This window comes from Parasteatoda tepidariorum, chromosome 8 (assembly GCF_043381705.1).
Source record: "Parasteatoda tepidariorum isolate YZ-2023 chromosome 8, CAS_Ptep_4.0, whole genome shotgun sequence".
Taxonomy (NCBI): domain Eukaryota; kingdom Metazoa; phylum Arthropoda; class Arachnida; order Araneae; family Theridiidae; genus Parasteatoda; species Parasteatoda tepidariorum.
The window spans coordinates 68,502,501-68,518,771 of record NC_092211.1 but is presented as its reverse complement, the minus strand read 5'-3'; the positions used below and the strand labels follow the sequence as shown (position 1 = coordinate 68,518,771).

Here is a 16,271-nt window from a genome sequence, read left to right as displayed (position 1 = left end):
GTTGTTTGTTTAATCATACATTATAAATAAGTTTTTTTAAATATGGTCTCACTTCTTGCCGATAGGCTCTGGGACGTTGATGTCCAATTTATTTTTTTGAGGGATACATATGTTGTCCTACCAGTATCCACTGTTAACCTATAAAAAATAATGAACTTTTAAAAGCTTGCAAATTATGATTCAAAATATCTTAAAAAGACTTATATTTGACATTCGCTTATTCTTGGTTCAGTTATTCAGTTCTTTTCTTCGCGAAATCTTCAGTTATTTTCTTCACGAAATGATACATAAATCTCACAAACTTGAGATTGCTTCAAAACTATGACACTTTGCAAGTGTTTCCATTCATCCAAATAAAAGGTTGGAAATACAGTGTGCAAATCTTTACACAGTGTTAAAATGGGAACTAAAATGTTAAATGGGGTAAATGATCTATTTACCCCAACACTCAATCTGGAAGATCTCGTGATACACATATGTCCAGTCTAGTTCAAAAAGGTTAATTAATCATTTCGAGTAGGGTTTCAATGCCGAAAACAAAAATTTAAAACCTCTTCTCTAAATTCTCGAAACTTCCTTCATGTTTGACCAAATCGTTTCCAAGGAAATCCTCCGAGCGAACATTGCGTCAAAAATACTAGGCTTACTGCAACACATCCATTATTAGGAAACAACAAAAAAATTATGACTAATTGAATGCTCACTCATCGCTTAGAAGCCTGATAAATCAGTGAAGGCACTAACCACTGTACCATCTCTTCATAATAATACAAATGGTTTTTAGTCAGATTAGAAATAGGTTAACTCTTATAGTACATTAAGATGACATAAAAGAACATTTTTATTGCATTTATGAGTTCATTCTTTGCTAACTACATATTTCTAAGTATAAAATCACATTTTAGTGGGTTTTTTGAAGACAAAAATAAGTGTGTTATTAAAATGATTATCCTGAGTTATCAGATTCATTTTAAATACGAACAATAATTTTGATTCGCAGCATCAACAATCAACCTATCTTTTTTCTCATTATAAATCATTAAGTTTTATCTAAAGCAAAATAAAAGAAATAAAAACGTTCTCTAGAATTCTTAAGCAAAAATAATTTCGTTATGTTTATCTAATCTAAAGTTTTTTTTCGCATAATGAAGACAAAAAGTGTCTCAAAAAGCTTACAAATTTCATTTTAGTTGTCCTGCACTTGTATTCTAAAAGCATGCCCGATTTTAATATGACCTGACAACTCTGTTAGTTTAAAACACTCAACAAGAAAGCGACCAAATTAAAATAGACAAATGACCTCGCTTCTGAAATGACTAATTACTCTTTCCCAATTATTGATGAGCAGGACGATAATTTGCGCCAAAGCCCCCCATTGTTCAAGAAATAAGAAATGGTTTCTCAATCCCAAGAAGATACATAATTGGTCCCCAGAGAGTTTGGAATCATTGGGAGCGGTAAAGAGAGGATTATTAAAGGAAAGAAAGGGGAAGGGGGATTCACCTAGGTAATCGTCTGCTGACCCCAATACCATTCTCTACCTAGAAATGCTAATGAGCCAGAAAAGGCTGTTTCTGGTCATTTGTTTGCTGTCCTTGTTAAAATACTGCTCGATTTTACGAGTAAGATTTTGAAGAAGAAATAAGAGTTTTAATTTTTTTGCATTAATGTTTTTTAAATAGATTTATTTGAATGTTTTTGTCTTAGAGCTTGATATGTGATCATAAAATAAATGTTTCTTCTTCTTTAATGCAATTTAAAGTTTTCTATTTTATAAAAATAAATTGCAAGGAAGAAATGTTGATTGTTTTCTTTTATATTAATGCTTGTTTCGAAAAGTAATATGAATTGTATGTTTATTTGAAACTAAATTGGAATCATTAAAAAATAAGAGAAAATACTTGATTTTCTTTTAAGTCGAAGTAAATTTTCAAAAATACATTTCGAGTAACCAAAGCAAGTAAGTAAATTTAAAACTGATGTATTTAGAGTTTAAGCTATAAACTATTTCAAAATTGGTTACTTGCTATTCGAAATGATTATGCCTAACCATATCATTTAAATCAGATTTAATTGGATACCTAAAAGTGACGTCAGGCTTTCATGTTCAACCTGATTGGCTTCTCAATGAACAAATGCCACGATTTACTTACGATGACGTCACTTGCAGGAATCCAATTACGTCACTTATAAAATTGTTTGCTAAAACATGGTGTTCTTTCTTCTTTTTTTTTTTTACTTTAAAATATTTGATAGTAAAAAAGCATTCAAAATTGGAAATTTGATACTTATTCTCATATTTCATATGATTGATGATGAGACATACAGCTCTAAGCGACTAGAAAAAGCCTTTAATCTTTCTTTTGAATAGAAACTTGTTCTTATGCAAGAAATCTAAAACTATTCAATATCAATTAATAGAGAAAACTAAATTTGTAAGTATAATTATTGTAAACTAATATTTTCAATGCTAAAATTTATGCCCTAAAAATTGTCGTGGTATATTATATTTTTAAAAACAAAATGCCCTTTAAAAAAGCAGTCTTCTTATAGAACATGATTTATAGTGAAACATATAGCTCTTAACCAGTCTAAAAATATAACTAATAAATTATTTGTAGTAAAATTTGAAGTCTAGTATGGTATTTTTATAGAACGTGATTGAAAGTGAGACAAATAGCTCTAAACCACTATAGAACGCGTCACCATTTAAATTTCGATTTAAATAAGAACTTGTTCCAATGCAAGAAATCTAAAGCCATTGAGTACCAGTTAATAGGGGAAACTGAATTTGTAAATGTCAACTATCATAGGAAACCACCCCTTTTCACTTCTTACCCAAAAGCTGAAACGGAAGATGTGATTTGCAAGGGAAATTTCTCCGATCAGTTCATCACGTCAACCTTGTTGACATAGTAGGTTTCCAAGGGAGACGCCATGATGAATGAACTCGGTGATGCCAAATGGCGAACTTTGGGGAATAAACCGATGAATTCGCCTGTTTCGGCGTGATATCTGAATGACACAAGTCCCTGGTGGCGTGAATCCTTAATTTAAAGCGATAGATCAGATTAGCTTTCGCTGATTAGTTTCCGCTCAAAATTAATATTCATTTTCATTCTGGACCTTCAAATAAAAGTTATGAATTTATTTCAATATCGTTTGGACACTTGCATCTGCTTCATTTAAAATTATCTTTCAAGAATCGTTTTAATTCTGCGAATTGTGCAAAACGAATATTTAAATTTACTTTATTCTAATAAATGTGTTTATTTTGGTCATTCGAATCATAAATTGAACCAATAATTTAATATTTTCATTATCACGTTCATATCAGCAGATTTTAAAAATTCGTCTGATTTGAATCGTCTTGTGAGATTTTTTAAAAAAAATCGTCTGATTTGAATCGTCTCGTGAGATTTCTAGAAAAATCGTCTGATTTGAATCGTCTATGAGATTTTGAAAAAATGTCTGATTAAACCAACAGATTTAGAAAAATCGAATGATTTAACTTAAAATTACTAAATTTACTGATTAAGTGTTGTAAAAAATGCAATCAGCGAATTAATTTGAGTCAGTTTCATCAAAATGAATCCTCGAGTAAATTGAAATAAGTGTTATAAAAGAGAGTCAAAATATTAATTCCGGTTCACATCTTTGAATTAACTGGACATATGCATCAAAGATCTGCATCCTTGCAAAGTGCTAACGTTATTTGTTAGGCATATTGCAGTGAGAATCAGCTGTAGGTGCATTGCTAAGTTTAATCGATAGTTTACAAAGAGTTGGATTTTCCAATTAGCCCAAGACATGCAATCGATACGTACAATTGATAAAACAATATGCCAGTTCATATCTATGAACAAAATATGAAAGTGGATATTCTAAATTGAAATTATCTTTTTTTCAATACATCTTAATGCTATTTATTAGAAAAAATTTTATTTATGAAACAATTATAAAAGTGGATTCGCTGAATTAAAATTATTTCCCCCAAGTGCAATATCGTTTAATAGATCAATTTATGTTTATGAACAAATTATAAAAGTAGATAAGCTGTATTTTAATTATCATTTTCTCTATATACCTACTACAATGTTGTTTAATAAGCCAATTTATATCAATGAACAAAATATAAAAGTGGATATGTTAAACTTGAATGATCTTTTCTTCAATATACCACAATTTTGTAAGACCAATTAATATTTATAAACATATTATAAAAGTGTATATGCTGAATTGAAATTATTATTTTCCTCTGAAAACTCCCCCCATCTGCGTGATGTGATTAAGGTTGCAAATTTATTTTAGTAGCTTTGAAAAATTTAGAAATATGGCCAAAACCTAAAAAGTTTAAACATGGAAACTAAGATTTAAGAAAAAACACATTTCTATCAACAAATAAATTACAAATATTTAAAATTCTGGTTAGCTACCTATTAAATAAAAAGATTGAGCACAAATATTTCGATTTAAATTCGCTTAATATTTCAATTCCGCAGAGGATTTGAAGATTAATAATAGAAAGGAACTTTTCTGTTTTCTTTTGGTAAAAAAAATTTATAAAATTTAAAAAAAAAAAAATCAACATAATGTAAAAAAAAGCTCACGAAAGTTTCTCAATATAAATAACTAAATAACTTTTCTAAATAACTTTCTAAAATATAAATTCGTTTCTAAATAACTTTTATTTTAATGACAGATTTAAAAAAAAAAAAAAAAAAAAACTTGGCAAAATGTGCTAAATTAGAAATCAGCATCAGGGAGCTAAACTTTTTTTCTCTTGTCTAAACTAATGAAACTTAGATTCCGGATTACGCGACTATTACTATTTTAAAGGTCAAAGAACTCAAATACGTCAAAAAAATTCCTTTTTTTTTTAAAAAAAAAATACGTTTTTATGTCTGATTCCGTAAATTAATTTATAGTTAGCTCTTATTAACATATTTGAGACCAACCTTTAATATCTTCCTTTTGGCTCACTATTTACATAAATTTAAACTTTCATACAAATATCATAAATTGCAAAATTATATATTCACACAATTTATCATTTAAATGTATTGGCACAAATAGACTAATTTATTCCACTCTTGACTGTTTAGATAGCAGCAATCTAACTATTATAAAAATATCTCTATTGAACGTATGCATATTCATACATTCTATTGATTAATGGCGTTAGTTCAAAAAAAAATTTATTCCAGTCTTGAATGTATCAATAACTGTGATCTAAACTACTCTTGGTAAATTAAACTACTCCTGGTGTGATCTAAACGGCAAGGTATTAACAGTAATATGTACCAATATTTCTATCTCGCTATATTCTAACTGTTTAAATTTATACTTTCATACAACTATCATAGAAATATCTCTACTGCAAAATTATGTATTCACACATTCTATTGATTTAATGGCGTTAGTTTAAACAAACTGATTATGTACTCTTGAATGTATCAATAGCGGCAATTTGAAATACACATGGCAAAAACGGCAAGGTATCAACAGCAATATGTATCGATATTTCTGTCTCGCTATATTCTAACTGTATAAATTTAAATTTTCATTCAACTATCATAGAGATATCTCTACTGCTAAATTATGTATTCACACATTCTATTGATTCAACGGCGTTAGTTCAAACAAACTGATTATGTACTCTTGAATGTATCAATAGCGGCAATCTGAAATACACATGGCAAAAACAGCAAGGTATCAACAGTAATGTGTATCAATATTTCTGTCTCGCTATATTCTAACTGTATAAATTTAAATTTTCGTACAACTGTCACAGAAATATCTTTACTGCAAAATTATGTATTCACACATTCTATTGATTCAACGGCGCTAGTTCAAACAAACTGATTATGTACTCTTGAATGTATCAATAGCGGCAATCTGAAATACACATGGCAAAAACGGCAAGGTATCAACAGCAATATGTATCGATATTTCTGTCTCGCTATATTCTATCTGTATAAATTTAAACTTTCAGTTATCAATTATCATCAAAATTTCAATTATCATCAAAATATCTCCACTGCAAAATTATATATTCACACAATTTAATATTTCATTGTGTTAGCTCATCTAGACTAATTTATTCCACTCTTGGCTGTATCGATAGCGGCAATCTAACTATTATAAAAAATACCTCTATTGCAACGCTTATATATTCACACATTTTATTGATTGAATGGCGATAGTTCAAAAAGACTAATTTATTCCTCAATAGCGACGGAGCAACTTGTTTGAAAAGTGTCTGACACTATTTCAATGTAGAAATTACAATTTCATCATTATCCGGACAAATTTCCAAACTCCATAAAAGCAGGTCATTTTCATATTGCTTCCATAATTCAAGTACCTAACGACCTAATTAAATATTCAATTTCCAAAGTTGAGAGGAGGTATTAGAAAAATAGTCTTTTAATGGCAGCGCGTGTCTAATATCAAAATCAATACAAATATTACAGACGTTATTGGTGCAATGAATTGTCAAAAAATAGCTCAATGGAATTAAATATTTAGGAAGATGGTACGCGGTTTTAACTCTATGCTTCCCCCCCCCCCCCCAATGGTTTTAAAATATTGAAATAAAATGAAATCCATGAATGATTGGTAGATTTTAAAGTATTGGTTGGTTTTATACCTGACTTTTTAAGCGCTTAAAATAATAAAACGATATTTTAAATTTCGATACATTTTAAAGCGTTTCTGTTTTTATCCTTGATTCCTTCTTCACTGGCATGACAGCTCCAGGTGGGTTCTGTCCTTCATCAGAATTCCATTCCATGTTATCCTTAGCTGAGTTTTTTTTGCATTTACATCTTAATAATTTTAAATCTTTTTCGATAGGCGGCAATCAAACCATCTAAGTTTTTGTCTCCCTCTTTTCCGAGTATTTTTTTCTGGTTCTTACACTGAGAAAACATTAAGGTCACAACTGCCAGAATATGATAAAATTTACCGAGTTCCTGACTCTTTCGCAATACCGAAATTCTCTATAATTTTTACCGAAGCGCTTTGGTAATGATTTTGGTAAAATTAACAATTAAATATGATTCTATAGTATGTGATAAAATCTGGCAAATGCGGTACTTGCATCGTATAAAGTAAAAATATGTATTTTTAAAATTAGGTATCTCAGGAACTATTCGACCGATTTCGCTCTAATTTTGTATTTTGCCATCCAAAATTTAGTTTTTTAAAATGATGTTAGAGAAAATTTGTATCTTCCAACTCAAGTTTTTTCTGTTATTATTAAATAACACAATAAGAAAAAATAAAAACCTAAAAAGTTATTTTTTGCGTAGAATTTTCTTTAGATAAATTGAATTTTATAGTTGGGTGCAAAAATTTTTAAACTGGTGTTAAATATTCTCAAATTATAGCAAAATACGAAAAAAGTAAAATTAAAGTTAAGCAGTTCAAAGTTTGGACCGCTTTCCGTGCCAAACTATTAGGACCATATTTCCTAGAGAGCGGTTACTCCCTATATTTTGAGGGTCATAAGTACGAATCTGTCGGAAAACAAGGTATATATAATCAGAGAAAGTACATTTCTGTGTATGATTCCATTACTTAAAATATCGTTTGCACTAATTAATTAGCATATTTGAGGTCGCATTCTCGAACCATGAGATTAAGTCGTAGAACGTGAGGATATGATGATTACGTGAAAAGTTATTCAGGATGCTTCATTATTATTTTTTTTTTCTTTTGAGGGGGTGACTTACATTTAAACTTAATTGTTTAAAAACTTTCTATAAAACTGATACAAAGTTTCATAACCAACATTGCAGCCACGCATTCTCAAAAGTTTTTTTTTTCTTTTTTTTTTGGGATCAATTTTCATTTGTGCTGCAAAATTTTTTTTAATACAAGCAATTTTACTCTATCGAGAGTACAAACTATATATATATAAATAATGTTATATAATGCCGGTAATATATAAACTATATATATTACCGGCAAAGTTTGAAATCCGGCATTTTATAGAATGCCTAGGCATTGTATATAATACCTAAAACTAGCCAGCAATGTATGAAACGATTTATATTTCACACATTTTCTAGGCATTCTATAGAATGCCAAATGAGAAACAGGAGAAGTATAAAATCTTCTGTAGCCATGTTAGTAAAGGTGATGAAATGGATATTTTGTGCAATATTTGTTTCTAAACTGAAAATAATTGTGACTTAAATGTGAATTTTTCATGTGAACATTTTGTTTCCCATAATAAGAAAGACATAAATTATGTTTTGTACAACTTTCATTTTTCTTTACGCATTTTGAATAAATTTTTTTTAAATGGCACTCTCATTCGGAATAACATTTTATTTTTGAGAAATGAACATTATTTACATACTAACCTCATCAGTATGTTTTTTTCATACTTTGCCTAAATATCATTTGTCATTCTATAGAATACCTAGGTATTTTATACAATGCCTAGGGAAAGTATGTAATACTTCTCACATTTCATACTTAGCCTAAAATCATCCAGCATTCTATACAATGCCTAGGCATTCTATACAATGCCGGCGTTTCATACTTTGCCGGTAACATATATATTGCAGGGTATATTACAGTCGACAGCCGACCCAATTTAGGGTTTACGGCTACTAATGTTCAACTCTGTAGCCTTGTAATTTTGAACGCAATCCAGAAGACCTGGGAACTCCTGGATCAAGTATTGGGAGAAATTTGCCTTCATGGAGGACTTTTTGTTGGAACTAAGCTACATTTGGGTTACATAGAGAGGAAAACCTTCCACGGTTAGCCTGATGGCAAAGGGGCTCTTACGATCCGTCCCACGATCCGTCTACCACTGTGGCAATTTTACACCAGCACTGCTGTCGGTATGAGCTAGGTGCGGAATTCAAATCAACCAGCTATCGCTGGCATCGTACCCGGTTCACCGATTAGGACGCGAGTGCTCTATCCCCTGAGCCACAGCGGCTCAATACAAACTATAGAGTATTTTACATAGAAAATATTCCGTACTGGTTTTAAGAAATATACTGCGAAGTTCTCTAAAGAATTGAGTACTGGAAAAACTCTCCAGTCTTGCAATATTGTTTTTAATAATTTATTGTGGTAAATATTCATGCGTGAAATAAATTTTGTTTCATTTACTCAGCTTATCATTCGATGCATTTTCAATATTATGTATGACTAAAAAAATGCTTTAAATGCATCACTAAATTCTTGCCAAATTCGCCATGAATATTCGAGAATGCCATCAGACATAGTGTGAACATACAATGTTCTGAATTGATTCAGTCATAGTATTTGTCAAGTAAATTTAAAAAAATCATCAAAAACGTTTTCACTTAAGTGAAACTAAATGTTTGACTTGACTTCTTTTTTTTTTTAGGTATGACTGCAAACTGTTTGCTTTTTAATAAAGTTTTTTTATGGCAGTTTAACGATTATGAAGAATAAACTGGCATCAGCAAAAATTATTTTAATTGCATTATCATTTAAAATTAAACGTAAATTATTCCTGGGATTTTTTAAGGATATATTTAATATATTTATGTGTAGCAGTAATTAAAATAATTTAAATCACATTTGTTTAACTAAAAATTAAATAACGCCCAAACTTTAATACCACTTTAAATATTAAATTTAAATTTTAGCCGAAAATACTGGCAATTCTTCACACATAGTAATGAAAAGAATTAAACTTCAATCTCTATCATCTCTCTCTCTCTAATTTAATTTCAAGCAAAATAAAATACCAATATTAAGACGGAAAAAGTCGATGAATATTGACCGCTTGAAATAACATGTTAGCTGAGAGAGACAAACGGTAAAGGAGTGAACCACTGTGGAATGAGCGAGCGCTATGCAGCGGGTGAGTGCTATGGAGTGGGCGTCATTGAAAATAAATGTATGTACAAGGTTCCAACAATGTGCAGCAATTGATGATCTAATGAATTCTTATTGTCGGACATATCTATCGTGTTCCCTTAATTAAAATACTAAAGCATGACTGGATCTGATAGAATTTCAGTACCTAAATTGCTTTTGTTTTTTTCACCTTATACTAAAAATTATTTATTTTCTAAAAATCGAATCCCCGTAATTGTAGAAAGATACTTTCATTTTATTTTTGCAACTAACAACCGTGTTTATCAAATCGTAACAATTATTCATTCTCACTAACGTTGCACCTCTTCACATCATAATATTATTCTGAATTATCAAAATAACCTGGAATATTTGACATATCAAGGCTTTGTTCTGATTGTTTATTCGAGAGTTGAGANTTATTTATTTTCTAAAAATCGAATCCCCGTAATTGTAGAAAGATACTTTCATTTTATTTTTGCAACTAACAACCGTGTTTATCAAATCGTAACAATTATTCATTCTCACTAACGTTGCACCTCTTCACATCATAATATTATTCTGAATTATCAAAATAACCTGGAATATTTGACATATCAAAGCTTTGTTCTGATTGTTTATTCGAGTAAATTATAATTTATTACAAAGCTTCCCGTAATTTAGAATCCAGTTTCCCAAACACATAGTTTATTTGGCGATAAAACTAATTATACGCTTAATGAGCAAAATTGTTGAGTACTCTTATTTGCACAATGAATGACAACACATCTAAAACAAGCCTCCCATTGAAAACTTGGAGAGCTTATTCACCCCTCCCCTTACAATCACCGGCAACCCCTTTCTTAAGCGTGACTTTGCATTGTGTGAACTAAATTTCAAAACTTCAATACTTTGTTGGCGTAACTCATCAGTATTTCAAGCCTCAAGCGCCAAATAGGTGGGGGAAAAGTGCCAGAATATGTCCTCCATTTACATCCAATTAGATGGGAATCAATGTTATGCCTTTTCTGATCTTATTTGCATAAAAGATCTCATGGATTTGGGTAGCCGAAGCCTCTTTCAAAAAGTTCTTACTCATCCCTGTAATCAATTTTCAAGAGAGAAAAAGAGAGAGTATTCTGGAATTTAGAGGAAAAGCTGATCCCGTTTTATTTCATTTTAGTGTGCGCGGAAAGAAAAACTAGGAAAATTCAAATTTTTTCGGCTTTTTCCAGAAGCGATGGAAATCGATTTTTTTTTTCTTCCTCTATTTTTCTTGAGTTTGGAAATCTAATGGAAACTATGTTATTCAAAAGTTTTTATTGATTTTCAGGTACACGACTTGATTCACTGAGTAGGTTTGGGATTTTTTTTTCTTTAAAACTTCCACGTATAGCCTCCTAATTTTTTTGGTTTCTTTGTTTTTTTAACGGACAAACTTAAAATGCAAGTGTTAGATTTGATATTACTCAAAAATATATAAATTATGATTAAAGAAAATGTTTCTATTTTATTTTCTAGATGATTAACTAAATTTTTAATCTATTTCTAGAGCATTCATTGCATTGCCATAATATTCACTTAACTTCTAATAAGGTCACTAATTTTTTTAAGGAAATATTCACTGAATTTCCAGTTTTTTTCGGAATTTCTAACATAACCACAACAAATAAGTTTTACTTAATAAATAGGTCAGCTCTGATAGTATAAGAGCCTTAATGTAGGATTTGGGAAAATATACGCCACATTTTTTAGGAACGCACATTGTTTAGGATAGTTATTTAAATTTAGAAAAAAATTTAGTTCTTTCATCCCAAGTCCTTCGTATTAAAGTAGTTACACAATTCTTCACTAAATCTTGTAGGAAATAGTACCCATTACACGCTTAAATTGTTTGATTAATAATAACTTAATAACAACTTAATAATGTTTTTCAAAGATCTTTCCCCAACTTAACAATGTTGTTCAAAGTTTTTCCGGTAAACATCGTTTTTAAAGCTCTTTTACCATTTAAAAAAGTTTTTTAAGGCTCTTCCGCGAACTTAAAAATGTCTTTAAAAGCTCTTTCTCCAACTTAACAATGATTTATAAAGCTCTTTCGCTAACTTAACAATGATTTTCAAAACTCTTTCGTCAACTGAACAATGTTTTTACAACCTACCAATGTCGTTCAAATCTCTTTCGCCAACTAAACAATGTTTCTCAAAGTTCTTTCACCAACTGAACAATGTTTTTCAAAGCTTTTTGCCAACCCAACAATGTCGTTCAAAGCTCTTTCACCATCTGAACAAAGTTCTTCAAATCTGTTTCGCCAACTGAACAATGTTTTTTCAAAGTTCTTTCACCAACTAAACATTTTTTTTCAAAGCTCTTTCGCCAACTTTACAATGCTTTTCAAAGTATTTTCACGAGGGAAAAAAAGAGTCACAAAAAGTTATAAATTTTTTATTATTCTCTGAGCCCAGATAATGTAGCGTTTGAGCAACTTTTTAAATATTGAAAACTTAGTCACAAGTGCTTTTCATTTTCCTAAAACTGTGGCTTCTATCCATATTGACATTTTGCAGCCAACATAAAGGGCGCTGGTTAAAAACAGGCTAAACTTGACCTAACAGTAACTGTTGCAAACTCACAGCAGTTATGAAAATAACATATTATTCACAAAAAAAATCATTTCATGTGACGACAGATCCTGTGAAAAACCTTATCTCATATTGTTGATGCTACGAACTCACGAACTCCTTTCCCAAATTTACATTTTTAATAATTTATATCTTGCAATCAAAGTGGAATAGAGAAATTGTTTAGAATATTATTTCATAACAAACTATTCGAATAAAAAAAATCAATTTGACTTGCATGTGATTCTAAGAATGTGTTATTTGTAAAATAAAGCAATGCTTCATTATCTTTATCTTTTGATCATTTCTCTAGATCGTTTGAGAATGATATTTTAATGTAGGATTCTCTCTCTTTCATTACAGATATTCGAAGGAAATACCAACACCTACACCATTGTAAAAAGAATAGTAGATCCACCCATTATTGCATCAAAAATTCGATTTGTGCCCTACAGCGTTCATCTTCGAACAATTTGCATGAGAGTTGAGCTGTATGGTTGTCTTTGGAATGGTAAGAAGTCTTATGTCTACGTTTTGATTGCAGTTTTTAATAAATTGACTCTTTTTTTTAATAATTACTTCAGATATTTACTTCAGATTATTACTTATTTAGATAGTTACCTTAGATATTTTACGTATTTTTAATTACTAATTTGGATAATAACTAATTTAAATAATTATGTTACAATTTTTTTCTTAATTTTTTGTTTTATTAGAGAAAAAAATAACAATACAAGATCTACTTTATGAATCAACATCTAAAAACTTTTCAGAAATAGTTTCTTTAACTTTTTTATTCTGGTTACCAGAATAAAAAAGGCAGTTAACAGAAAAGCAGTACTGCTATTTTAGTTAAAAGAAGAAATCAGAACCCTTGAAATCAAAAGAAAAACTTATGATTCAGATTTTTAAACTTATGATTCAGAAATATCCATAAGACATACCTTGCTTAAAAGTAACATTAAGGTAAGGAAAAGTAAAATTGGTGCTTTTTGTAATATTCGTATAGTCATAAGTTTATTAGTTACTTCACATAACGGTAAAAATCAGTTTAAAAATATACTGGGTGTTTCATTATCAGCACCCTTGATATATATTTTTTAAAATCCTTGTCAAAAATTAAGTAAAAAAAAGTTCACACATTACGGAGGCACAAATCAGTATTTAAGTGATGAGGAAACAGAAAACGTCATAGAAATTTCTCGTTTCGTAATGAGGATCAGTTTGATTCCACGATGAAGCTTAGTGTTTCGAATAAAAGCCTTTCGCTTCCTTTCTATTTCCCGTAGCAATAAAACAGGCTTTGAAATATTCAGTACCGCTTTCCTCAATAGTGAGTCATTAGAATTTGATAACGTTTTCTTCCTCACTTAAATATAAATTTACGTAATCTAATTTGCATCTTTTGGCGCTATTTTTGACGAGGTTTCTAAAAATACATATATTAAGATCAGCCATTACAGAACGCTCAGCAGTCAAGCAACTATATTACGAACTCGAAGAGAGACGCTAAGCATTTCGTGATATACCAGGCTAATGAAAATCCTATTTTAATTCAAAATAATATGTTTTTGTAACAATTCAGTTAAAAAAATAACTGTACTGACATTTTAAAAGTTACATAACATTACTTCAAATAAACATTTATATCAAACAATGTCAATATCTTTAATTTTTATTTAATTTTGCGTTTTTTTTTAATTTTTATTTCTTCTGTTTCTTCATCTTTGTTTTCTGCAGTGTGGAATTTGTTTTTGAAATTTACAGGAAAAAAAACTGTTAGCTGGATTGCCAGTATAAAACCGTTTATTTCACAGAAAAATACACACCCTATTAAGTAGATAAGTACAGTTGTTTTTACAAACTAGATCTGTTATTTTAGCAAAACAAAACAAAAATAACATATAATAAAAAATAACTATAAAGTAACTATGGCAGCACTGTTGTCGGTGCGAGCCAAGAGCAGAATTAGCATGACAAGTCAACCCCTGAATTCGAACCCGGGCGCACCTCGATGGGAGGTCGGCGCTCTGTCCCCTAAGCCACTGCCGCTCTAATGTTTAGTTATGAAGAAGAATCTTCTGTGTGGTTTATAGATGTTTACCTATTTAAATGTTTTTAGTCCTTCCCAATCACCACATACTAAATATGAATGGTCAGCCTACAGTAACTACTTCCTCGTAAATATAAGTTTTTCTTTTATTTTTTATATTTATAAAATAGGTAAGTTTATCCCTATATTAAAAACAAATATTCTTACCATATACACACACCTTTCATGTTAACTTCTTTAAGAATATAAAATTTGATCAATTTCTTCAATACATGGTGACTTCTTCTTCTTATGGTTTTAAGAAATGATTCATACAATTGAGAAAAGGAATAACATTTTTAAGGAAAGGAATTCAAGAAAAGCATTTTAAATTATTCAGAAATCAAGAAAAATATTTTAGTTATTCTATTTTTTCATATTATTATATTTTTATATTATTATATTTTTATATTTTTTTGTGAAATTGAGGTTCACTGAAATCTTTTTTCTTGATATCGAAAAATTCATGTTATCAAAGTTCGTGGTATCGAGGTTCGATTTGATGTATATACATCAAATTATTTATTATAAACTATTAAAGCTAATACGATCAAATTTATTCCAATGGAAGAGGTTTTTTCGATTAGCAACATACCAAGCACGCTATTAATTTAGATTTTTTCATGACATCAAGACATTTTTGTAACCGAAGTTCAGAAAAAGTAATGAAAGATTAAAAGCAAGTGATCTTTAAAAAACAAAATAAAAACTCTACTGAACTTATCCAAATTTTTCATCTTCAAAACTATTTCCAACTGTTAAGTATTTTAAAAATATGTATGAATTTTGATACTTTTAAATCAATTTTCATGTTTATTTTGAAACATTTTCGTAACTTGTCAAACTTTCCAGTCGCATTCATAAATTAGGATAAGCATCTGAAAAACGGAATGACAGTTTGACACCTTTAATTTATTTGTCTCTGTCCCATTTCTCCCAGACGACAGCGAGAAACGATGCCATTCAGAGAAGAACGCAAAAAATATTTCATATTTCGAACGTTTTTTCCCTCTTCTACTTTTTTTTCTCACTCTTCAAGCTTTCGTATATGTTTCGAGAATTTATATCTCAGAAAATAGGCATTTTCAAATATTTCTTTTTTTTTTTCCTGGAAGGGTTGGAACAAAGCATGTTTAAATAGTCTCGTTTTATTATACTTTTACACTTGAGTTATAAGAATAGCAAATTTTAAAATTTTTAAGCTTCTTATTCATTAGAAACAATTATTCTGTGTATTTTATTTATGACAGATATCTTTATTTTTTTTTCAAAGAAAATGAATTGAAAAAAAGTTTGCAGAAGTACTTAAAAATAATATTTTCGAGGACGTACTTAAAATAACTTATTAAAGTATTTTAAATACGTATAGTAATTGTAGTTATAATAATTTAGTATAATAATTTCTTTTTAAAAAAAGCATTAAAAATTATTGAGAAAATTTATTGCTCGAAAACTTTTCTGAAAAAGCATTTAAAGTACTTACTGGTGAGGTATAATATTTTATTTACGTCACACTAGAGCTGCACAATGGGCTATTGGCGACTGTCTGGGAAACGTCCTTGAGGATGATCCGAAGACATGCCATCGCAATTTTGATTCTCTGCAGAGGGGATGACTCCTCTGCTTTGGTAGCCCGACTACCTGCGCACGAAGTCGAGCATTTTACGGAGCATTTTGTTTACGAGCATTTTATTTAGGGTTATTTAAAATAAAATGAA

General features: G+C 29.8%; 1 protein-coding gene across 4 annotated transcripts in view; it reads left to right on the top strand.

Moving 5' to 3' along the window:
• LOC107448750 (discoidin domain-containing receptor 2) overlaps positions 1-16,271 on the top strand; it is a 607,770-nt gene that overhangs the window by 555,990 nt on the left and 35,509 nt on the right. For all 4 annotated transcript variants that reach the window (XM_071184184.1, XM_043046729.2, XM_043046731.2 and 1 more), the window contains one exon: positions 12,825-12,972. In XM_071184184.1, the coding sequence (XP_071040285.1) occupies positions 12,825-12,972 (148 nt within the window). The remainder of the gene's footprint in view (positions 1-12,824; positions 12,973-16,271) is intronic.